The sequence below is a fragment of the Grus americana genome, chromosome 8 (assembly GCF_028858705.1).
Source record: "Grus americana isolate bGruAme1 chromosome 8, bGruAme1.mat, whole genome shotgun sequence".
Classification (NCBI taxonomy): Eukaryota; Metazoa; Chordata; class Aves; order Gruiformes; family Gruidae; genus Grus; species Grus americana.
Genome location: NC_072859.1, coordinates 12,739,613 through 12,766,387, shown reverse-complemented (window position 1 = coordinate 12,766,387; position 26,775 = coordinate 12,739,613). Strand labels below are relative to the sequence as shown.

Here is a 26,775-nt window from a genome sequence, read left to right as displayed (position 1 = left end):
TGTTTTATATACAAGGAATTCTCACGTAGGATTCAAATTAAAGAACTCCATAAAATCATCATGTTAGCATGTGGCGTATTTGTAAACCTGACAGGAAGTTATCACAAACCAGAAATAACCACCACATTCAAGAAAGCTGTCACAGCAAAACAATTGTAGTGTCTCCATCCATTACATGTTGTGGAAAAAACATTTTGCTGTACCATGTTTTCAATTTTCATTTACTTTCTGTAAGACACAAACGCAAGTCTGTTCAATCTGAAGTATCTAAGCTAAGATGCAACTAAAATTAGAACGTGAAAGTTCCGATTGCTATATTAATCATTTGCTAGAAACACAGATATGCGAGAGTGACATTTGCAACAGGAAAGAAAAAAAAAAGAATCAGAGAAAGTTTACATACTACCCACTGCCAGAGATTGCCAACTGTTACAGTTGAAAAAAAAAAAAAGCCACCCACACTCATTACATGAAACCCAAAACTTAATGTATTTTGAGTTTCAGTATAGAATAAAAACTCAAAACAAGATCACAGTAAAGATTTCCTATTATTCAAACACTTTTCTAAAATATCCTGCCTGCAAGTGAATGTGACTTCATTAGATATAAACCAGTGTTTTTTCAACTCAATTTATTTGGTTTTCATTGAATCACCTAAACTTTGGGAGGTAAACAAAATTAAGCCACATGTGAAAAACTAACATAAGTTTCTGCTTATCTCATCCTTAATTTACATGCATTACCTGCAAGATTTTGTATTAACAGAAAAACAGGCTAGAAAACAATACTGTTAACTCAAAACAATAACGATTAAAACAAGGCAGTAGTCTTCCCAAAGGCAAGATAATGGTAACTTTGGGGAATCACCACAAAAGCAGAGAACATAAATCGCACTTGGTATCTCCTCTACTTGTATTGAAAAGATAGACAAGGTGTTAAAAAACAAACAAAAAATATCTTTAGACTTCTTCATCTAACTATATTACTAAAACGCAATATGGAAAAGTAGAAGCATGTTTCCAACTTAAGACAACAGGAAGCATAATATGCTTCATGGCAATACAGAGGAAGAAAACAACTGTCCTAAAAAACATATCCTGTCATGGCCACAGACTAACACTTTCCAGATCAGAAAGCACATCTCAAAGAGCAGACAAGTACATTAGGTTTTCTCCCAATTGGCAAGTAAATTTTATTGCCTAAGTTCAGATTTTTTACAAGGCAGTTTTGAAAACTGACCATGGTACCTTTACATGATAAAGTGATTAAGCTACTTATCCCATTCTCAGTAAGACCAATCTAATGATCAACAAAAAACTACATGGTTTAATAAGCAGGAATTTCATTGGTATGAAACAATTATCGGTTGTCCTTGTTAGATTAGTTGTCCAAATTATGACTGAAAGAACAGCATTTCAGAATATAACAACTGAATTTTTGAAGTGGGACACTTTGAAGTAAGCAGTTGATTTAATTGCTCTTAAAATAGCTAGTAAATCTTACCATTCATAACTGGCAACCCTAACAAATGAAGTAATTGTTGAATTTCATTTAAAAATTACATGTCTTTCAAAAAATTACTATAGTTAACATTTGACCCTTTGCCAAACCAGTCTGCAAAGTCTTACACAGGAGATAATGCACTGCACGCGACAGCTCCGGATGCAACTGAGCGTAAGTAAAGTTTCGGTGAAACTAGCTATAAAGAGATAATATCACAAATATTAACTTTCAAAAATATAACTGCTATAGTTTGAAAATAGCTAGGAGTTGGAAAACATACAGGTTGCTGTGCTGCTTCATCTTTCATTAGGTCTTCATAAACCTCCCCACCTTCATCTTCTCCATAGACACAATCATATAACTCTTCATCTTCATCAACACCAGTTTCACTGAAAATAAAAAGACAATAAAAAAAGCTGAGCAGCACAGGCAAATTACTATCAGCTCTGTAAGGGACCACTCCTCACAGGCAAACATTTCTACAGTAAACAAACAGATTAATTAATAGAACTATCTAATGAAAAGAACCCATTAAGGGAAAATAAGACCATTCATTTTCTTTCCTCAGCGCATTTAAAATATGATTGTACAAAATCAACACAACACGGAAGACTGTGTGAATTAGAATCACACAGGAACTAAACCAGACACCAAAAGCAGCTTGTCAGGACAGTTTTATTACGAGGTACTGTCCAGCTGCTCTCTTCTCTTTGTCCCTTTTCCCACCACATCAAGTAAAGTGGAGCTGCCTCTCCTTACTGCCTGGCATCCCACTGCACTGGGATGTGAGACACCGGTACAGGTATCCTTCTCACCAAAAGAAAGGATTATCTGGGATAAAATACACTAAAGACTGCAGAGCCAGCAGCTGAGAGTCTGTACCTCCACATCATAAGCCAGTATCTCGATCACTTCATGGCAACCTTCAGCTACCCAAAAATGAAAAAAAAAGCAATCTTTCAAACTGAAAGTCAGACAGTTCAATAAAATAAAGTATGCACAAGAAGTGTCCTCCTACTAACCTGACTACAGAAGTAGCTCAGCATAAAGTCAGTGCTCAAGTCTACCATCAGCTAATTCAGCTTCATTAGTCAGTCCTACTGAAGTTTTGTCTATTTTGCACTAGGACCATATCAAGCCCATAGTATCTCTTTCACTCACATTTTTTAGGGTATGTCTACAAAAGAACTCTAAAATACATTGAAAGCAGTCTGGTCATAATAATACAGAGACTTGATCAGATGTGCTGATAATAATGAGATTTTTGTTGTTGGAAGACAACACTGAAATCCTTCAGAGTAAAAAAACAAATTGAGGATTGCTCCACTAGAACTAGGAAGGACAACCATTTCTGTAAGTGGATCATCAGTACTCAAGAACAGGACATCAGAAGCTCTACCAGCAGGGACTAATGATTTCAAAGAAATCAAAATGAATGAGAATTGCTACCAACACAGCTGCCACACGGACTGCTTGGAAATGCCATACAAAATCACTACATCTGTAGTCAGGACTATATACAGAAACCAAGTCAATTTTTTATTTCTCATTAAATATGCATCACCTTTGTTGTTGTTTAACTTGAGGACATCAGAAAGATAAAGTAAGCAACCGTTAGAAGTTTCAATAGATGAAGTGATTAAAAAAAAATTTGGGGGATTCAACAGAATGCAGATATTGCTCACATCCCTCCCTTTTCCAACAGATACCAGAAAGCCCAGGTGTTCCAGGTTAGTCTAACATTTTAGCTTGCACCAATGATGGTGGTGTGCTAGCATTTCACATTAAACACTAGCAGCTGTGTCAGATGCAGCACACACTCCATTTTACTGTCTATGATCCAGGGAACAAAAGCTGGCAAAAAGGCAGAGTAAGGATAGAAACATTTAAATACTACAGCTCTTTCAACTTTCAGAAAGCCTTAAATTCATTCCACATTCCTTAGACACCATTTAAACTCAAGGACAATTAGATTAATTTTAGCCAAATACACTTACTAATTAAGATAAACTAAAAAATGTGGGCCATTTGCATCATTCACTGGCACTTTTGTTTCTTATGAAGAGAGTACTTCTTGAATTGTTTCCTCCACAATTGAGACAGCATATAACTATGAAATTTCAGTGAGTAATATTTGTAATTTGATGCAAAAGAGCAGCTACGGATGTCAATTTCTTTGGTATGATTATGTTAATTTTTATTTTTCTTTTAATGAAGGACTGTCTCCCAGCATTGAATTTGTATGCCTATTTAAGAACTGATAGAAATATTATTTTCAAACAGTGCTAATGCCACCACATCCAAGAGATGAGGACATCACCTTTAGCCCACCTGGGTGTCAGAGGAGACTGCAACTCCTACCTTCTGCACATTCAGCTAGACAGAGTGAAAAACACCTATCTATGAGACAGCCAGACACCTGCAGGACACAAGGAGGAGTTTTGCAGGGGAGGTGATAAGTTGAGCAATGCCAACCACAGCAGGCTTTGTTTCCCTTTCCTTCTTTACAGGTAGTAAAGACACAAATCAACAGTGTGCACAGCAGCTACTTCACCACATCACAGCAAGGGACACCGAATGTGGCCAGCGCCAAGATAGAGCCAGATGGGCACTAGCGATGGTGAACTTTGAGCTTTGGGACAGCGAGCTCTGATCCTAGCTCTTGTCCAACACAATTCCTAATGGATCTTGAGACATTCTAGCCATAGGATACAAAGAGTAGTTCTTCCTGACAATTTTTTCTGCCCAGGTGTATTTACCTCACCAGTCTGCAAAATAAAGCTGCAGTCTACCATTCAATACTATACAGTATGTTCACGTTTCTCTTACTTGTACCTCAAAGCCAATGTGAAAATTGGCAATAATTAATAATCTTGCAAACACTTGCCCAGAGAGGTAAATGCACTCATACGAAAATTTCACTGACTTTAGAGAAATGACCCGCTTGAATTATGATCCAAACATGCTTTTTTTTTTTGCAAGTTCAAGACAATTTCCTTGATTCCCTTACAACTGATACTGTAATTCTATGAAAGCATTCTCATAGTACAGACAGATAATTTAAAAATGCATTCATGATTTACTTTACTACAAGCACTCTCCATGAAATATGCTCCCTTACATATATAAATGTACTACAATCATTCAGATAAGCTTTCGTAATTAATTCTTCCTGGACAGCATAACAGCTAACAAAATCTTTTAAAAATCAAATAAATATCCCATTCTCATTAAATCTATGTGTTCTATAACATCATATAACTAATAGCATGCAACTGAAAGCCAAAACCTTTAACTAAAGATTTACAACATACTCTATTAAATCAGGAAGACTTTTGTAGATATCTTCATCATCAACGCTTTCTTCTGTAGGGAAGGGCCTATAGAAAGAAAAACAGCATGAAGTATAGACAGCACTAGTCTAGTCACAGAGTGGGGTTTTGTTTCTTTTCTAGAATTTTCACACAGTTTACTATATGTTCATGTGTTGGTATGTTCCCCTCTTCCTCTGATGAACAGTATACATGGATTTAGACTTCTATACATGATACTGGATTTATAACAACCCTACTGGATGGGGTTGTTATAAAATCACCACTAATATACATCATTATCAGTTTTTCAGCTAGGAATATTAACTACTATTTTTAGCACAGAACATGGATTATAGGACTGGCAAGGGAGTTTTGTCTATGTTTTTAAAACATCATCCATTCATATATGATAAGACTGCTGAATCAAACCATTCGAAAAGATGGAGAACAACAAAGCATGAAGACTTTCACCTTCTCTCACAGTCCACAATTATAATTCATGAGGTTAGTTTTGGTTGGGGTTTTTTGGTTGGGGTTTTTTGGTTTCTTTTTGAAAATGAGAATCTCACAAACTTGGCAGTTTTGCTGATTTTTAGAAGGGAAAAAGAAGAAAAAAACCCATTTGTCTTTACATATGATCAGCACTGCATCAGCCTGACTTAGAATCCATGTGTCACAATTATCACACAAGTTCTGTAATACTAACTGCTCATTTGTCCACCCTGTGCTTCAACACAAGTAAAAGTAGTTCAGGCACTTCAGTAAGAGGTAGAAGAAACCCTTTGGAGATCCTCAGAGGTCCAGAACCTTGGTTAGCTGTCCACTGGGCAATTTGGTTTACAACCACAGAAGTTCTTACTGGGGGACACTGCCTATACTGCCTCTAACAACTTTTCCAAGGAGCATCACGCAAGAGGCATTTTCACTAATGCAACAACATACCTTATTCCTGTGCCTATTGCAATAGGAGTGCGAGAAAGCTTTGAAAGTGTTTCTATCACCTGGAGAAGAAGGAAAAAGAAACCATGATTAGGTATAGAACAGAAGCAATAAAACATTTTGTTCTCTACTGTTTAATTATCAGCAACACCATTTCATATTGAATAATGTAAACAGACACAGGTCATATGTCACAAATTAGACATTCAATTTGCAATTGGATCAACTGTAATCAAATTTTATCTTACAGACTGCACTGAATTATCTTTTTCATTGTAGCTCCAGAAGGAAAATCCTCGTTAATTTGAGCTTTTCCAAATACTGGCCAGAAGAGGGAGCCAAATGCCAAACCAGCAGACAGGCATCTTTCCATCAGTCTTCAGGACTGGCTTGCAAAGGAAAGGTAATCTCTTACTAACCAAACAGTTAAAGAAGCTGCATAGGCTTTGTTTATTTTTAGAAGATGGCAGCAATTTGGAAGATCTCATTCTAAGAAAATACCTCCTGTAAGCCTCAAGGTTATACAATAAGAGAGGGAGAACACTGGGGAGGGTACAATACGTGTACACAGTCACATACACGGAGTCACTTTGCTGTCGGCTGTAACAACACAAGACCAACTTGTACTCTGCCTAATGTGTCCTCTCTGTCACAAATATTTTCTCTTATTTTGAGCACTACCAGACTAGCAAGTCTTATTTTCTAGGGAGAGCAAAATAGCCAAGATGACACCCTGTATGAATTCCAATGACAAAGTTCCCCTGAACTTCCCAGAAGTTTCAGGTTGGGTCTTTACAATTTACAATCTGTATTAAGCTGACGTGAAATTTCCAAAGAAGGTTTTTATTGGTAGTACCAAAATAGCAGTATAGCAATTCTATGTTCCATGGGCATTTGAGAATAATCTCTGCAATCAAAATTACTTATTTTTGAAGTTCTAACTACAAGACTAACTTGACCATAAAAAAAGTACATCTCTCAAAAGAAGGACAATGACATGTTTACACAAGAGAATGACAAAGTAAAAACCACAGTGAATAATCACCAACTACAGAGCTTAAACTGAAGTTACAAAGCCTCCAAAAGTGAATGAAGTCCCATATGCAGATGGGTAAAATTCAGAATAAACTAAGTTATACCACTCCTGTGAAAGGAACATTTTGGGTTCATTTAAGCTGCTGTGAAAATTAATGTCTTACAGAAATGTCAAAGAATAATAAAAAAAATAAATATGCTACGAACATAAACAAAGGTGCAGGCATATTAATTCCAATACAAACAGAAGAACTGCAGTGCAACCTAGAATAGGTTTCAGAAATTGTGACTAAAATTTGATTGAATAAACCATAAAGTTAATTAAAAGCTATTTCACATTAGTCAAAAGGGGGGGAAAAAAAACAAAACTCCTTTACACAGTCTTGCTGTTGCAGGGGAGTTCTGGTTTCTGTACCATACCAGAACCTGCCTCTGCACACCTGCGAGAATTCCCAGTGCAGGTCTGCAAGGACTGCTGAGCCACGTGAGACAAGACGTTGTGGGAAGTTAACTAAAAAATTCAATAGCTGGCAAAATGATCTGTCCTGACAGATGGGTTAACATTGATTGGCAAAACCACAGGAAAAGAGGTTTAATGATTATTGAAACAGAGAGTGCAAGTCTGGTGAATTTAATATCCCTTTCCTGTTTCAATGCATTATTTTCCAGCACACAGAAAATCTTTTGCAAACTACTCCGCCCACGCAAACCCTTTCCTTAGAGGGAATCCCACTTATCTAGCATAATCAAACCCAGTAGAAGTATGTCTTAGTCTTAACAGCTAACTATGGTTGCTTCAAGATAGCACGAAAAAGATCTGTACAAAAAAATAATTATGAATTTTAGGAAGATAACCAAGAAATGTTATTCCCAAAATGTACTGCCAAATTACATTTTACAGCTGTCAGACACAAACAAAAGACAGACTTATAAATTAAGGGAAATAGAAAATTTTTTTCAGGAACTGATGGGAAACCTGGGGGGGTGGGGGGTGGTAATCATCACAACTGCTGTCAGTATCTCATGAGACACACCCTGCCTTCTCCAGAAGTATGGGATAAGGCATGGCCACACTGGCATGCAAAAGGGGAAAGGTAATGGGCAGAGATCACTATTCTTCTCTTTCAGAACAAAACAATTTTGAACTGAAGACCATTAACCACCCCATTGTGTATTTAAGAATAAAATACATAACCGAAAGCAGACATAACTTCCGCAAAATAAAAGGCAATGCTTGCCCTATTGCTCCTACTAAAGCACAGCTTAAAACAGCACTCTGTCAAGAAACAGAACAGTTTGTACTGAGGGGGTCTTGTTCCTGCTACTGTGGCTTCCTTAAGGAATTCTAAGGAAAAGTCAGGAATATTTACACAAGTAATCGTACATGAAACTACCACTTCTGCTCAACACATTATTTCAACATCACATATGTGTAAATGTATTTGCTCCAACAAGAATTGGGGCAAAGAAAGATTCTCCTTCCACATTAAATTTCAGTTATTTGGTTCTGAGTCACTGCAGGAACTCTTAAGAATTCTCCAATTTCTAGGTCCATGGGGAAGGCTGCAGCTATGTATGGGCTGAGTTGTCAGAAAAACGATCAGAGTTTCAACAGACATTCATCAAAACAATCAAACTAAATCCAGCAAAATGTCCGATTTTCAACAAACTGACAGAGACTCGAGAGTTTTTCAGAACAGTTCTGGTTTGCAGCCCTATACAGTTGACATGAGGGACACTATAGTATAGTGCAATTCTGAACTCCAAAATTACAGTGTATCATACACATGAAAGTCCATAACATTCAATTTAATGCTTTTCATGTGCTTTTTTTGTCTTGCTCTCTTCCTTTCAGCAGAGCTTTAATCTGTTTTACCCTAAATGATTGCCCAGTTCTCTTCCGCAGCAAGGACTGAGGCAGATGCTTGTGTACCTCTGAAATGAGCCTAAACTGGATCTTCGCTTAAGTGCGAAAGTAGGACTCCTTGCTTATGCAAAGTCCAGAACAGAGCTTCCATAGCTGGCACTGCTCTACAGCAAACAACTGTGCAAAGGCTGCAGGGCCTTTGCACACACGCTATTACCAGTAAAAGGCAGTGAAAACTAGAAACCGAGTGAAGATTCGTATTTATGTTCTGCTATTCCTAAACATCCTGCAATGACTGCATCCCTTCACGTTGGAAAGCTCAATAACTCTCTGACACTCCTGCAGCCAAACTGAAATTGGGAGATGTTAGCAAGAGACTTGCAGGCATAAAAGGAAGCCCGACCTGCAGCCGCCTCACTATAGCTCCTTTGCACTGACTAATGCCGTCAGACAGGGGTTAAGCAACTCTTTAGAAGTCACATCAAAGCCACGCTCACTTCAAGAAGATGTGAACATCCAAGTTTGTTTTTCAGTATATAGCCAGTTTATGCAAAATATGACATGAAATTCAAATCTTCAGCCCTGCAAGAGGAAGCAGGACTCAGCTTGCGCCCCAGCGAGTGGCTCTGCTCTTCATTCATAGTTCGGGCACTACACATTAACTTTTTACTTCACGAATTACTCAAACAGCAGATTTTTTTTTTTTTTTTTTTTTTTTAGCTTTAGTATTTATTATTGTTTCACTTGACTTACTGTTGTAGGTCAGGCTCTCCAGTTTATGTAAGCACTTTCATATCCCTTGCTGAAACTTTATTTTGTAATTTCCTGCAGCCATACTTGTCAGTAAATCACGTCAGATATTCCTATGCATGCTTACAGCAGCAGTATACTAGAAGGACTATTTTCCACAGCAGTAGTGTGTCTGAGTTTAAAATGTGCCTTCCTAAGTATTTTGGTGGGGGGCACTTTTTAATCTTGTTTCTTGAAGAACTTCACAAATCATGCAGTTCAAGAACAAGGTGCATTTTAAAAGTATTTTTCCACTTTTAAAAGAGTAAATCATTAAGCTATTGACAGCTGCTGTCAGGACTAGGCCCATGCTTATATTTCTGATGTTTATGTGAACTGAAAACATGAAGTGATCAACAAACATTGATGGCAACAGTTTCATCATTTATGCCAACAAAACCTAGAAAGACTCACTTATCAGTTAGATCTTCAAAGCAGTTGTTTCCATGTACACACTTAAATTAGGATATGTTTTCCTAAGACACAGTAAAAGTCACCAAGAATTCACAACTATATTACATATAAAATCTTTTTTTCAAAATCTGGGCATCTAGCTTAGTATTTGAGCATTGCATTTTGTTGAAAACTTAGCTTTACTCCCTCCCTTGAAGTGAATTTATTTAGCAGATACATAGAAACAGATTAGCATAACATAGTTATTTGCCCATGAAAAATATTTCCAGTACCAACCTACTTTTTGATACATGCACATGAGTATTGAAAGGTAGGGAGTCTTGAGCTACAGACATGCACATATTAATTATCTGGATATATACATACACTGCCCAGAGCTCTGGGCAGGTTATGAAATCACAAAGAGCTAAAGCAGGCAGAAATCCAGTGTTCCTAGAGAAAACAGACATGCACACTCTGCATCACTAAAGCTTAAGTCTCTTATGAGGCCAATTCCAAGTGTCTCATATCCAGGATACTTCAAAGCCAGAACTGCTACTCATGCCCACGTGCTGAATGACTTTTCGTTAAGCTGGTTTCACTCATACATCGGGGGGGGGGATAAAAAGAGAAATCATAATTTTGCATCGGTGTCACTCAAGATAAGATGAAATTGCTGTATATATTCTCAAATGACTTATATTAAGAAAGGTTTATCATTTGCTACTCTGCAGTTTACCAGGCTCCGGACAACCCTGGATCAATACTTTACATTTGGCACAAAGAGGGGAAGGTGGTGGGGGGAACATACCTTAATATTTTACCATAACCCAGCATTAGCTTTTGGGCCAAAAGACCTCTAGGAACCATTACATTTACATCTAACTTGGCTGACAGATGTGAAAAAGGACATGTAGCCAGAAAACTCCAGGATGATTACACAGCCGCTGATCTAATGAGTATATTATTCCAAGTAAAGTGTGTTTAAGTTAAATTTTGTCTCCATCTGCCTTGTTCTGGTATCATAAGCTTAGTACATGGTGTTGGTTCAGGTTAGTTTTAATCAAACCACAAGCCTCAAGGGAGGGAGAAAGGATAAGGGTTTTTCAAAAAAGAGGCAGAATGAATGAAAACTCATTAAAAAGATAAGAAGGGGAGGGGAAAAAAAAAAAGGGATGGCCAGGATGGCCTAAAAGCAAACCCTTTGTTTTACATAATGGCACCTCTAACAGGCCCTTAAAAACAAACAGCAAATTTCAAATACCAGCTATGCAAATATGCCTCTGCTAAATACTGCTGTGGCATACACTGAAGCGTGGAAGTCATACAGACACAAACATGTGAAAGACAATTTACAGCCTGGGCACCCACACCAACATTTCCTTAGGAACACAACAGCCTGCAGACCTCCAGCAGGTAGAAATGCAGTCACCTGGTTTTGATTACACAAAGCTTCACATACAGCTGATTTTCATCTCATTCAAATAATGAAATCCAAGCTTTAGGTGTAGAGCACTGACAGCTGCAACCCAAAGGAAAGTCACAGGTTTACTTTCCACAGGGGTAATCGCCAGTTGCGGGATGCTCCCTGTTTCCTCACTGATACCACCTTCAGCCACCCCAATTCTGGCATCTCCCCTTGTCCATGCCCATTCTTCCATTTCCACTGAACGACATCCTCAGAAAATACACCTGAGGACTACTCCATCCTTAGGGCTTAGTGCTGGTGTAGGAGCAGTAAGGAAAATAGCCCAAACATCCCAGGAAACTCTGACGAACAAATTCACAACCCTGAGCCAAGTTTTTTGTGACTGACAGGAGCCTGCCAGGGACTCTGACAAACAGTTTGAAACCAGGTGCCAAATGCTCTCATGCAGAAGGAGCACGGGTAACACGACTGCTGTAACAGCCGCTTTTGGCAGTTGTGCGTTTCCCCTGAACGCAGAGCCGCAGCTCGGAGCTGAGAGCAGACCTCAGAGGTGCTGCCGTGCTGCTGGGGGGAAGCCCGGCCGGCTCCGGGCAGCAAACCTCCACTCTTTCCCTCCTGGGCAGGGGTTACTACACACGCATCGCCCTAGGGAAGTCTCATCTTGTATCCGTTTTCTCCGGTGCCTCCACAGTGTCTTCACTGATAAAGCGGCAGGAAAGTCTTTCTCCAGACAAAAAAAAAAAAAAAAAAAAAAAACCAACACACCAAAAAAAACCCAAAAAAAACAAAACCCCACCACACACGACCAAATAGCCAAGACAAAAAACCTCCTGGGTGTTGCCTCTTTCTGTTTGTAGGTAAGTTAACTACAGAGATGCAAACTGCTGGGACTTCAAAAGCCCTAGGGAATCAACAACTCTAAAAAGATGCAACATTTTCTCCAAAGGCTTGTAAGGAGAGGTGAGGCAGGGAGGAGGGCAGTTTGGCACCAGGAAGGCAAGCAGAGCCAGAGAGATAGAACATCACAATTTTAAAAAAACACTCTGGAAAATATAAAAGGACAAATGACCTGATGTCCAAAAGAACAGGTTAAGGCTGCGAGTATTCTCCTCTTTCAGTAAAAATAAAACATCTGACATTAAAGACTGCTGTTGTTGTCTTCTTTTCACATCTCTAAATTATACTAAGCAGCACTTGAGGTCATATGTTTACATTACAAAATATCTATAACGTTTTTCTCCAGGACAATAGTTAAAATAAAAGCATCAATGGAGTTTCCAGCAATAGCAAAGGGTAGGTTGAAGCCCTCACTGACCAAAAGCCTCCTCCACTCCTTTTGCACACTGAAAATTTTTAACATTTTAACCCTTTTATAGGGAGCGACGCCTCTGATCACGCACACTCCTGACCTGGAATAGTGGGACTGGCAGATGTAACAACACAGGACTGCACACACAACTCCCAAACATTACTCAGAAAAAAAAAAAGAAAAAAAAAAGGAGAAGCAAAACTGAATGCTCTCCAGGAATTTGTAAAACTCAATGCGATGTTATTAGGACTCTACTAAGCAAGTCTTTACTGATCAGTACCCAATTGCACACACAAACGTATACACATTAAACAACAGTTGTGCTTAAAATCCCATTTTTTCAAACTTAAGGTCAGTGATGAGGCTACAGTTGCTAGTCCAAAAGTACAAAAGCTTCCCTAGACAGTTCTGCTCTTATAAGTAACTGAGAAAGTCCAAATTGCACAAATAGCACAGCCCCGTTAACCTCTTGGTTCATTCTGTCCAAAAGGCCGAGACACCCCTTCAAGCACATGGGGAAGGAGCTTTGGCAGCCGCTTCCTGTCTGCAGCTCGCAGTTTTGGTTCTATGAATACCTGCCAGCCCTCACCATGCCTTCGCAGGGTTTAGGTTTTGGTTTTCTAGTTGTTTTTGTTGTTGGGGTTTTTTTTCTTTTTGGTTGGTCTTTTTGTGTTTGGGGTTTTTTTGCTTTTTGCAGGGGTTTTGTTAGGGGTTTTTGGGTTTTGTTTGTTTGTTTAAGATATTGCTTAAACAATGACAACCTTACTTCAAGCACCGCTGTGATATAAACAGCACTTGAACACTGCAGCTAACAGCATGAGTGCAGACTGCCTTCAAGCATACTGTCCTCGTAAAAAACGAAGAATTAAATTTTGTCCTTTCTGGTGCATTTATTACATTTTAGCTTTTGCATGGAGGGCAAAGGAATATAAAAGGATATGCTTCGGACAGTACTGCAAAACCTAGCTATTATTAAATCAATCATTCCACTTCCCTTCATAATAAACTTTATAAGGATAACCTATACTTATAAACAGCATCCTCAAACTGTATTCAGCTTTGATCAAGTGCTCACTTCCAACGCCTTGTAAACATTCTTATTGATGATACCACAAATATTTTATATGGGTCATAACACTAAGCAATCAAGGGAAGAACAGCTTTTTCCTGCATTTTAAACAGCACATTTTACTATAATCTTTTTTTCCTAAATGTAAGCATCCATTTTAAAGCCTTAATGACTTAACAGTAAGATTATCAAAGGTATTCAGACTTCGAATAGATTTTTTTTTTTTTAAATAGGAATGGACATATATCAACATTGTGTATCTTTTAAAGTTTGTTGTGATTTAACCCCAGCCAGCAACCAAGCCCCACACAGCCACTTGCTCACTCCGCACCAGTGGGATGGAAGAGAGAATTGGAAGAGTAAGAGTGAGACAACTCAAGGGTTGAGATAAAGACAGTTTAATAGGTAAAGCAAAAGCCCCACGCACAAACAAAGCAAAACCAGGAATTCATTCTCCACTTCCCATCGGCCCACAGGTGTTCAGCCATCCCCAGGAAAGCAGGGCTCCATCACATGTAACAGTTACTTGGAAAGACAAATGCCGTCACTCTGAACGCGTCCCCCTACTTCTTGCCCCAGCTTTACATGCTGAGCATGACATCATGTGGTATGAAATATCCCTTTGGTCAGTTGGGGTCAGCTGTCCCAGCTGACTTCAAAAGACTATTTTACACATTTGAAAAGAACAAGCAAATTCTCAAAACTGCAACCACTAATCTGTATACTATGTATATGTTTTGGATGTTTAAAATTAGCATATAAATGTTTTAGAAGGAAACAAGTGCTTCTGTATTCATTATTGATTGCACCTCAAATATTGCTCTAGGTATGCATCCTGGAGTTTAAGTGACATGTGGTTTCTTCACTCCCATTGCATTATTCAACTTTAAACTGACTGCTTGTCAATTTTGACATTAGCAAGAAGGATATTCAGAGGAGACTGTGCAATGGAGCTTTTCTTCCTCTCTTCTGCTAAAAGCAGAGGAAGATCTTTCTCTTCCTGTCTTGAGTGAACTAGTCACTGCCACACTTCTCCCTTTTCTGAATTTACTTTAACCACTGACTATAAAATCAGCTAGAGCATGGCTTTGCTGAATACCATCAAGTCACACTTGAACCATGAACTGAATCTACTCCAGTACACAATCACTCAAGATAAGTATATTTATTAGGGGTAAATGCACCCTGTATGTGCCCTTATTCTCTGTGAGAAAAAAAATTTCCCCTGCTACAGCAGACAGCGCAAAGGGAAGTGAGCTGTTCTCTTTGATCCAATTACCCTCCAACTCGCTCACAGTGGCTTACAAAAGCCCAAGGCTATCTTTCAAGCCTTACACTCTAGAGATCTCTCTTCTGTACCAGAAGAGACAAGAGATACTGGATCAGTCCATTGGAAAAGCATTGTACTTACCTTCAACACTACAAAAAGATACACTGGATGGCATAACTCACTTTCACTGTCTTCCACTCTTATTTTGAAATCATCAGCTTTGATGTAGGATTAAAAAAAAAATACACTTGAGAAGACATCCTGCAATGGGAGTGGCAATACTATCAACTGGTATTATAGAAACCTGATAAGAGCAGTGGTTTGGTTTTCTCCCTCATCGTCTGTTCATTTAGATTAAAAATACATACATATAACTACACTTACTGTAGTGGAAGAAAATACAAAGTGAGATTTACATTCTCATTATGTTTGTACCTAATCCTCCTTGAGCTGGATCCTTATACTGAAAATTACAAAATTAATGAGAGAAACTAACTTGCTAATTTTATTTGCTGCCGCTTAATTTTTTCTTGCTTTGTTCCCTTGAACATGCAGCAGCTTGCAAGTTGTATTATCTACGTACATATCTTTTCCCTCAGAAAGAGTACTGCACTTCTAAAATGCCACTGCAGAACTGCACCATCAAGGGAAAATGGGATTTCTCTACTAATCTTTTTTTTAATGTTTTTAATATATTTGTACTTAACAGCGATAACCTACAAAATACAACTTCTGTGCTAGTCAGTGTCTGACTGACATTATATCCTCCTTAGCACTGACACTGATGCTGTCATTATGCAGCCTATGACAAAATTAAGCTAGCCAGACCTCAAGGGAGCTTACCATCTAAAAGATCAGATAGAAGACAGAAAAGACAGACAAACAAGACACTTAAGGGTAGTTCATCTAAAATTACTTTTTTTGAATATGCATTTTTAATCTAAAATGCACATCTATTTAGGCCAGCATTTCTTCCCAAGCCAGCCACCTATTATCATTGTTTTACAATGTACAACAGTATTTGAATACAAGTAAAACAAAAGTATTTGAACATGAGAATAATTGCAGGTGATCAAAAACTCCTCACCTGTGCCAGGCATAACATCATATTAGGTGTTATGCCCATAGTATTAAAAAAGAAGGGTCAGAATCATATCTCATAACAACTCTACGTTCCTGGTCCATTCTGTCACAAGTCTTTCCCCGCCCAGCCGCCAAATATAACATAGAGGTTGTACTTAAGCACTCTACTCTCTATGGCATGATTCCATCTCTAGTTAAGGAAAACAATATTTGCTTTAACTCTTCCGGGCATTTGTGGGAGGCGATATTCATGGATGCTCCGATACAACCGTGGGGTTTCAGGCACTCTATTTCTCTTATAGGAAAAAAAGCTTTAAAAATTATTTTGAAGAATGCTTTATTCTTCTGTTGTATCAGTGTAGTACCTAACCACCACACAGCTGCTGACTCACTCCCCCCTCAGTGAACCACCTTGTGGGTTAAGATAAAGACAGTTTAATAGGATAACGAAGGAAGAGACTAACGATAATAGTAATAATAAATATATATATAAAAAATGAAACAAGTGATGCACAAATGCAATTGTGTACCACCTGCAGAGGGAAAAAAAAAAAAAAAAACCAAACACTGATGCCCAGTCTGTTTCCAAGCAGTGATCCCACTTCCCAGCTAACTTCCCCAGTGAGCTACTACGAAGAAAATTAACCATATCCCAGTCAAAACCAGCACAACTGATACCTGAAGATGCATGGCAGCCAACATGTCTGATACTAATCTAAGAATTGCAGCACCAGAGCTAAACTGCAGAGAAGAATCAAATCTCTCTATAATATATCTAACAACGTTAAGTGACTCTCATATGAGACATCCCTCAGATAGGGACTTGATCTTCAGTTTTCACTTGTCTGGAGATTTAAAAGAAGATTTTGAGTTCTTCAGGTATGTGATTGGGATCATATTATGTATTTTAGGTGTAGATACTGTGATAAATAAGAGCAAACCACAGATACCTATCACTAGCAATTTCATTATATGTAATATTAAGATGTCTCTTGGGATTTCACCAGCACTATTGACTTCAGAAATTTCTGTCCTCTGCCTCGTGCTCTTCATCCACTTGTTTCTGCCCTGCACTTCATTTTGCTACTGTCTTAGCTGCGCTAACCAACTGTTAGCATGGTCATGTCGTAAATTACATCAGAGAATTGATAGGCAGAGAGAGAGGGAGTGACTGATTTCTTAAAATGTTATTCTAAAGGGCAGATGAGTTCCTGTGCTTATTTCCCAGCTCGGCCACACCAACAGGTACGCTGGCATGACAAAGGGAGCAGAGCAAAGAAGAGGCAGTAACTTCTGACATCAATATTGGCTCTTAAGAGTACATAGGACTATACCTCACTTACCCTATCGGGTTTATAGGCATTTCCAAATAATTTCTGCGGAATTGTGCTTAAAAGCATTTGTGAACACATCCCAGATTGGTAACAGGTTATAAAACTTCATCTAAGGCCGACTTCAGTCTTATTCATGACAAAAACATCAGTAGCACATAAGAGTTAAATGAAACTCTTCACATGAATCAAGTTGGGCATTTCAGTCCAATATGGTGTGCCCAAACCAAACACAATACCCAGACTGTTATTTAGTCCCACTACTGTCAATCTCAGAGGCCTAAGATCAAGCACAAGATCAGCCGCAGGTGAGCAGATGCACCTAAATAACACACCATGAGTAATGCTGAAAACTATTCTCTGTCCTAGACAAGAATAAGCTACCAGAAGAGGCCATGCTTTATGAACAACAGGCTCCCACATCTTTTGCAGTCAATGCACAAAGTCATTTTGGGGAGATAAAACCGTGAAAAAAAAAATATTGCAATCAACCAACCTCGTATAAGCACTCTGATTTTATCTAACATGCAATATGAAAGATAAACCTTACATGATACCAATATTCTCCTAGTAGTTTGTCACAGGTATTATGGTCTCATTGAAAGGCAATGTTTGTGGTAAAGAGAATTAAATTTTCATGGGTCAACTGCCCTGGGTTAAAAATAGAAATTCAAATATCTAAATCTTTCTTCAGGTGAGCAACAAAATTCCCAAGCTTCACTATGAGCACAGGTTGGGAGCAAATGTTTTGAAGTTGTAGTCCATGTCCAGCAGCAATCTAACTTGAGTTATGCCTCTACCCTCTCCATTTTTTTTTTAATATCAGACTTCAAATCTAAAACAGAGATTAGTTAAAATGTACACAAGTTGATGAATACTAAACAAAGTGACTGAAACAGCCTCAATGCCAAAATTTCAAAGCAGCTGTTAAGCCTTTGTGCTTAGTTTTATCCCACACGAACTGTAATGCTTCTTAAATTGTATGCCTCAATATATCTCCCTTTTCACTTGGCAAGCACTAATTTTACTTCTGTCACATATTTCCAACAGCACAGAAATTCCCTTGCTGCACTCATACCAAAAATAGTAGCTTCAGGGATAAGACAGCATCAAAATAAACGTGAAATAAAGCAATGCTTAACTGAGGCAGATGTGTGAAATATAATCTTCAGACAGCAGTGAAGTCAGAGGGTTTAGAGAGAGAAGTTTTGGGAAAGATGAGAGATGTCGACAGGAGAAAGATGTGAGAAAGGAAGTTGAAGGAGTGAGGGTGAGGCAACGGAGGAAAAGGAGAAATCTCATTCTAGGAAAGTCACGTTGTCAGCTTCTGAAGGGGTTTGAGATGACAAAATCATCATCTCAAAAACTAGGAAACAAGATAAGAAAACCGAAACCAAACCTGAAAAGCACATGAAATATAAAATGAGAACAAAGAAAGTCACAGTTCCCTCAATGGTAATTTGTTTCCAAAAAAGATGCTGCACGTTTTCCACAAAAAGGAACAAAAATATCAATGTATTAATCTTCTTTGTTAGCTATATTAATGTCACTCATTTGTTGCTGTAGCTGAGGTACCTACAGCATGCACAGCGCACACAACCAATTTTGTGAGGTATGTGGATCAGCTCAGTACAAGGCACAGTATTTGTTCTGAAGGTAAGACTTTTCAAAAGTTAGATTTAATTACTGCTGTTCAAGAATAACACAACCATTAAAACCAGTCCTATACAATACCTTTTTTGGTATCACTTGTACTGTAGACCATGGAGAAAAGCTTTTAAGACCTGCATTACAACAAATGATAACTATTTCTATTAAGATGAAGGTCTAGTTCTCCGTCAGAATTTAGTCTTGCATATGTAACAAACAGGCCAGGTTACTGTAGTACAAGTTTAATTTTTCAGTGGATTTTTGATTGCTGATGTACTTACATTTCCCACTGTCTGTGACACTCGGAACATGCACCACGGGGCCTCCATCTTCAGAAGCCAGCTACAACTTAACATCCAACAGAGCAGGCAAGGAAAAAGGGCTTCTGACAGGATTCGCTGCCTTGCTAGCTCAAGGCTCCTCTGGCTATGAGAAGCTTCACAGCAAGGGCATTTTTCCCTTAAGAATCCAGTCTGCCAAGTGAACTAACATGGATCAATTTAAAGCCATCATAAGGTCTGAAGCACTCTGTCAGATGGATTCTCTCCTACCAGCTGAGCCAAGTCTACCAAGTGACAAGAGAATGCTGATCTTGCTTTCAGTGTTTTACCTTACATTATGAAACAATCTATAGCTGAATTCCCCTGCATACCCAGAGCTCTGCACTTGCAAACACTCAAGGAAACACAAGTTACTTTGCTACCATACCTACATGAGCGACCAGTCTCACTGTGTCTGAGCAAATTGTTTTCAACATGCAAACAGCAGAACAAGATCTAATATTAGGTTGAGTAGCTTCATCTATTAGCTACTAGCTATTAATGACTATATTTTTCATGATATTAGGGGACTGAAAAAGTTTTTAAAATAACCTCATGACTTAGCATAGAAAGCAGCTCAACTTCTATGTGAGCTTACATTATTTTTACTTGGCAAAAGCAATACTTTCTCCCAAATGCTTGTGAAAACAGCTGCCTCTAAACCAGCACCTGGATTAATCCTCACTTCCCATTGCTGGGAAAATACTTGGAAAATAATGGTTTGGATCTTTTTTCTCTCAGAGTAATGTGATAAAGCATCTTTCATGCCTCCCAGAAAAACATATCTAAGGAGAAAAGAGCTTATGCTCACTAACTTACTCTCCTAAGACACATCTTTTCTCTTAGCCATAACCACGAACATCCAGACAACACTCCCAGTTGGCTTACTTCCACATACTCCATCTACTTCAATGGTAGGAGCTGAAGACTTGTCTTTTATCATCAAACTGCGTCTATGTTATTAGGCACAGGTGCCCAAATTAAACTAACCAATGCATCAGCATCCAAATTAGCTTCTACGCAAACAAGCAAATATCATCATCTTAAGCACGCTATTTGATCCCCCTGAACTAGGTAGAGATTTGAAGCCATACTAGCCCTGAACAGAAACATACACAAACTTGACGAGACCTTCCTGCACACCCTCCTGCCTCCCAGCGCTGCCCAGACACTTGCTAGCGAACAAAACAGCAGTAAGAGCAGCACAGAGAACAGCAACCCTTGCTGGCAGGAACTGCCACAGCAGAACGCACTCGCATCAGCGGCACGAGTGAAAAAAGCCAGGGTCTCCTTTCCATCGTAACTTGAGGGTCTGAACAGCCACGCTGTGGCTTTCTCCATGCAAAGGGAAAACGAACTTGAGTCACTGCAGCGGCCTTGCAGCCTGACTTTACACCAAAGTTTTATACTCACAAAAGTTGGTAGATTATAATCAATGTGTTAGGTTTTCCCACCCCTCCTCCCTTTATGCATTTTTTCCTTTATATGCCTCAGATAATTCAGACTGCCAGCACTACACAGAGCCTCTGCTTCTGCAAACACACACGCAAGCAGAAATGCACCATAAAAGCACAAACATACCATAGAGCATGCTACACTTCCCTGCTTTGCACTGTGCCCTCCGTTCAGCCCAGAGCTGTGCATTGGCAGAAGACTGTCTTGCTATTGATACATAGCGTTTTCTCTGGAAAGATCTTGATCAGCTTCTGGAGTTCATAATCCAGGCTTATAAGAAGTGCCATCACTCAGGTACTTTTTATTGCCTTATTTTCTATGACACAAGCCTTGTTTTCTCTATTCGAACACCAGTAGTAGTTTTCAGTGTCTCATTTCTGAGTACTGATTTGATTAGAAATAGAAAGCTAAACCCTCCTCTTAGATTCAATGTTCTCTAATTCAGTTTTAAATGAGAAATCAGTTACTGCATCTTGGAATTTGACAAATGAACTCTGAGAAACTCAGGAAAAGTAAACCTGACATAAGTCCAAATTTCTGACCTCTTGAGACATCGCAGCAGCTCATATATACATGCATTGATTAATATTTGTTATAGACACCAGTACAGGAATGGTCTCTCCTAAACACCCCTCTACTGCATACCAAACTATTTTTTAATGTCAACTTTTTTAAAAATTAAGAGAAGAAAACACGGTTCTAAGAAAAATCTGCAACTCAAAATTAAAACATCCTTTTTAGTAATTCCAAATAAATGAAAACATATTTTATGGCTTGAAAAATTTTAAAATTTGAAAATAATTTTATTGAACAATTTGCTTGTATCAAAATTTTAAGTTCCTTCTTTGCAGCTTCACCTGTTTCGGGTTTTTTTCAGTTTAGACAGAGGAAATAAAATTTTATCAGAACATCAGTGCTAAGCATTCTTTTTCCTTTCCAGACCTCTGCTGGTGTAAGACATCACCAAAGACTGGTCTCACAGTGCTATTCAACATACAAAAATATGCTCTGAATCAGATGCAAGAGGAAGCAAACAAAACCACGTTTGAAAATTTCTTTACGTGACCAAAACGAAGGAAGACACCCTCATATTCAAGTTCTAACAAATGTATAAGAGGAAAAGAAGCTGAATTGCAGGATTTCGAATAGAGCTACAGTTCTTTGCCAAGTGGTGAGTACTTATCTGGTAGGCAGAAAAATTTGAAGATGTATTTAAATAAGGACAGTAATAACAGGACCGGTCTCCTGGCAAAAAAAAACAAGAGACAAAATGAAAGTGCAGAAATAAACCTGAAACGCAGAAACGAAAAAGGCCCAAGATGCACTACAGGAAGGGCGACGTACACCGGACTGCAAAGCAAAGTGATGAGAGAAATGAAGGAAACATGGCAGCGATGAAGAGCAAACAGTAACTAACCAGGAAAAATGTGTTTAAGCATTATGCGATGAGAGCATAATTAAGAAGAAATGGTCATACAGATTACATTCTTCAGGTGTAAGGCTACAGAAAGGGAGAACACAGTACCAAAAGCCAAGTGTGGGAGAAGGAAGCTGTCAGCTCTGCGGTCCAGAGCTGGTGACAAGTGGTCGGTCAGAGCTGACTGCTGTCCCTGCTCTCCCACTGCACCACCTTCCTGTATCTCATCCCTCATCTCTCTTCACTTAAATATGGACCAACAGAATATTGTTCATATTATTTCAAACCCAACTAATTTTAAGAAATCCCAGCAAAGCTATTAATAGGAAAGCATGAAAACATTTTATCCTGTACATGTCCCACACTTCTGAACTTGTACCATGGAGGAGACACGCACTGCTACTTGGTACGATTATTGCTTTGTTAATGTGAAGTTTGTAGCACCTTTTCTTAGTGTTTAGAAGACTGTTCAACATAGGTGGACTACACATTTCCACAAGGGAAACAGAAATATCTAAAAGCTTTACAATTTGAATAGAAATGTTCTCATGCACTCCCATGTAACTCTGCATCCAGCATCAGCATGCTTAGTGCAGCTGAACCGATGGTTAATCTAATTAATAATACATACAAAGGCAAGATTTAAAGTCAGTCTGGTTGTGGCACCTACAGAATCTAAATTTATGCCACCCACAGGTGGGTGGCAAATCTCCATCAAAAAAACAAAATGTAAATATGAATTACTCTCTAAAAGTTCAAAATCAAAGTGCATGTTACACTTAAGCTCCTAGTATTTGAGCTCTTTCACTAAGTTTTAGATGATATTAACTAATGCTTGCTAGATATAGGAAAATTACTTTGTCTTTCCTATGTTCTTTAAAAAATGAATTCATATTCCATTTTGTTTAATTTTATAAGGAAAATGTCTTTAGAAAGTGAGATAATATTGGGATTCTTATTTATTTAAAATCAGATGCCTGGTCTAGAACCTACTTTTTCAATCACAAACCACATGCTAAAGTGTGTTAATAATATTAATATAAATAAAAAATATTTATCCTAATTTAAAACAACCTTGTACTACTTTGGCCAGGAAAAACCTGTTTGTTTTCTAATTAAGGTACAATCAGGCTTTAAACAAACGTGGGGGTTTTTTGCCACAAAATACGCAACTCAAAAAACTTCTTATATCCAGTCTACAGCCATTAGCATATACAAAAATGCAGACCTCACCACTTTGAAAATGGTATGACGACATTTCTAATCAGGTGGTTTAAGAACTTTCATTAACTTCACCAAGCTAATACTTCAAGACTCTTAACAATGCTTCCTTCCAACACCTAGATTGTTTCCCACAAATCACACAGACTGTTTATGTCCTTCCACTACACAGGGTACGTGGGTTGTCTAACCTTTCTTTTTAGGTAGCTGAAAAACTCTAAAGGAGGTCCTCCCCTCCCCAAATCAAAATACATTAAAATTCGGTCTCAAAATAAACCCAGAACTATGTCACTCAACAATATTTCGTATACCGGAGTAAGTTTTGCCATATACAAGAGTGCTTCAAACTCAAAATATATATACTGTACTTCATTGTACTTGTGGTGACCAAGTGATAAGATAAAATCATAAGAAATCACAACAGCCAAGTAAATACCTTAAACGCAAAAGAAAGCGATCCCAAGAGAAACATGCATAGCAATTCCTGGCTGGCCATTTGTTTCAAACAGCTATGAAATTTCCTTTTCATTACCTATCCAGGCAAGGAAAGCGTTTACAATAAAAAACACGCAGGGTAAAAAAAAAATTAATAAATCAATAAATCAATTTGGTCTCACTCCTTGTTCCACTGCTTTCGAAGGGTCAGCTTTTGACAGCAAGAATACACTGTATGGGATCATTACACCACATGCAAACTACAACCTCTTATCAGGACTTTGATAGCGATAATATTTAGACAACAAGGAGAGCCAACTGTTTGGTCAGTGGCTGCCACAAGCTTGGCATTGTTTCCTTTCCTAACGCCATGTTTTACTTTGCAAATCTTCTGTGAGGTGCTGGGTGATGTCACCTCCCAGTCATCTCCCCAAGCCCAGAAGCAACTCCCAAGGTATATTCAGGTACATGAGTCAGAAGGCATACAGCTACTGCTACGCCTCATACCACTCAGGAAGATTATTCTTTTTTTACCTAGCACTGGGAGAGGAAAAAGCTACACAGCGTACTACTGAGTCACTGTGAAATCAACAGCATCTCTGCCTGACACTTTAAATTGCACTGGTTTAGACAACAGCCTACCCCAGTGAAGGCTGAATGGGAAACTGGAAAACTCCCCACCTCACCAGTAACCTACATTCAGTTTTTTGCTCTCCTGTCCTGCCAGGGCACAGGCAGTAAGGCCTCAAGTCATTTACATATTTAAGTAGAAACTGGATTATGTAGTGCACTGAATTACTCCGCTAGTAGTATTAGGCACCACAGGGAACAGACATCATGTGCTTGCACCAATGTCACTGATGTATTTTTGCGCAAATCAGTTCTACTTTAGAAACACTTTAAACCTTTCGGCATCTTAAAGTTGATTTTTTGGGAATGAAATATATTTATAAGAACTAGCCATCAATTGGTTTTCTTAAGTAATTTTGTCAAGTGTCCCTTACATGTCATAGAACAAAATAGTTTTCATTTGAAGATATTTTCAGACCTATAACACAACTCTAATTTGGGAATTTTATTTTATTAAGGTTGAATTTTTCATATAAATTATGCTCAGAATAGCACCTTCCAAAAATTGAAATCATATACTTTTGTCATCATCTTCAGGATCACACTGCATTGCTACCTCATATCAAAGGCTCTTTACACAGGCAAGTGTTGAGAATTATGCTGGCATATCAGTTTTAAACTGTAGTTCGGTGAAATCTAAGAACTGATTCACTTGTGGAGGCTAGCAGTAGCTGAAGTGTGTCATTTAATTTCACTTTTGTTAATCTTTTTATTTTCTTCTGTTATATTACCTTCTACTTAGCAACTGCTATTATTTACAACTGTTTTTAAACAGGTTCCCAAATTTATCAGCTAATAGATTCATCATAATATTTTACACTGAATGATTTAATTATTGAACAGCTATTTTGGAAATTAAATCTTCAGTTTTCAACCACCACTGTTTCACCTTCACAATCTCATGAAGAAAGCCATGAAATGGCAAATGATCTGTTTAACAGAACTTTTCCAAATAAATCTCATCTCATGCTTGACTGTTAAAAACATTTAAGAACCAAAACCTAAGAACCAGCATTCTGCTGTAATGTTTTGACAAGAAAAAAAGCCATCTCCCTAAATACACTTAGTGTTTGCACAAAAAGATGCATTAATTTTCCCAGAAAGATATTCTTTATGAATCACCTACAAACAATATAAGCTTTTCAAATGTATAGATAACTATGTTGGAATACATTCTTCTGACTTATTTTTCCACTACAAAACTATTTCAAGTAGCCATCCTTTTCAAAGGCATGCTGTAGCTAAGCAGCTGACATTTATTCATAACAACTAGTGTCAGAATGAAAAACAGTAGAACACAATTCTTTATTAGCAAATACCTCTCCAGCCCCGTCACCAACAAGTAACATTTTGTAAACATTTATCATTAACTCCTATCTATTTCTTATTATTAAATACTCAAATGTCATTTCCTGCTGCAAACCATTCACTGCTGGTTTCACTTTCTACCAAAATTGGACAGAAAAAGCAGTGAATGAAATTACAACTAGTATAACTATGAGAGCATTCTTCAGGCTAAACAAACCCCGAATTTTTAATACTTACAAAGAAACAAACAGTAACTACTGTCTTTGAAAATACGTTATTATTTGGGACTTTTCACTCAAGTACACTTCTGCTTTATATTGGAGAAACTACCAACCGTAAACAGCGGGCAGGTGGTCTCCCCCTTGCCTACATGAAGACGGGGACTCTACAGACTGAGCAGAAAAATCAGTCTGGCTTTCCACCAGCGTACTAACGTCTCCCAGGTTTGGCCCCACAGTGTCATTAGCAGCCAGTCTTGGAGAACGCTTACACTTGCTTGAGTAACTCTTCACAGGAAATCCCAACACCGCGTAAGAGATGGTTTAAGCCAGCATCTCCCTAGCTTGCAATATGTGCTTCTCGGGTAGAGTTCAAGAGTGGTCCAAATCTCTCTGGAGGAAGTTTAGCCCACCCTTCAATCACATTTTTAACTCATGACATATGGAGAGGCTAGCAGACATCTTTCAGTAAAAGAATTTAGCTATTTCAAATCATTCAAAGGAAAAAAATAGGAGGAAAAAATCCAAACTTAGTAATTACACTTTCTCTATTTTTTTTATATTGGAATGAAGCAAAGAAAGTCACCAAATTTATTGTTTTAAAACTACACATAGATAATGTATCAAGTTAATTGAATTGTTACTGTCAACATTAATGCATACAAAAAAAAAAAAGACATTTGGCAAGCAACATAGGGACTGATAACTATTTCAGGTTGCTCACTTAACATCCTTTTTGTTTGTTTGTTTCTGCTTCTTTGCCTCCTAATCTTGATACCTGTGAATATTG

The 26,775-nt window shown here is 38.2% G+C and overlaps 1 protein-coding gene across 3 annotated transcripts in view; it reads right to left on the bottom strand.

Annotated features, from left to right (window-relative positions):
- Nucleotides 1–26,775, bottom strand: part of VAV3 (vav guanine nucleotide exchange factor 3) — a 210,471-nt gene that overhangs the window by 102,592 nt on the left and 81,104 nt on the right. For all 3 annotated transcript variants that reach the window (XM_054833521.1, XM_054833519.1, XM_054833520.1), the window contains exons 3-5: nucleotides 5,760–5,818; nucleotides 4,818–4,883; nucleotides 1,784–1,892 (exon numbers count right to left, since the gene is read on the bottom strand). In XM_054833521.1, coding sequence (XP_054689496.1) covers nucleotides 1,784–1,892; nucleotides 4,818–4,883; nucleotides 5,760–5,818 — 234 coding nt within the window. The remainder of the gene's footprint in view (nucleotides 1–1,783; nucleotides 1,893–4,817; nucleotides 4,884–5,759; nucleotides 5,819–26,775) is intronic.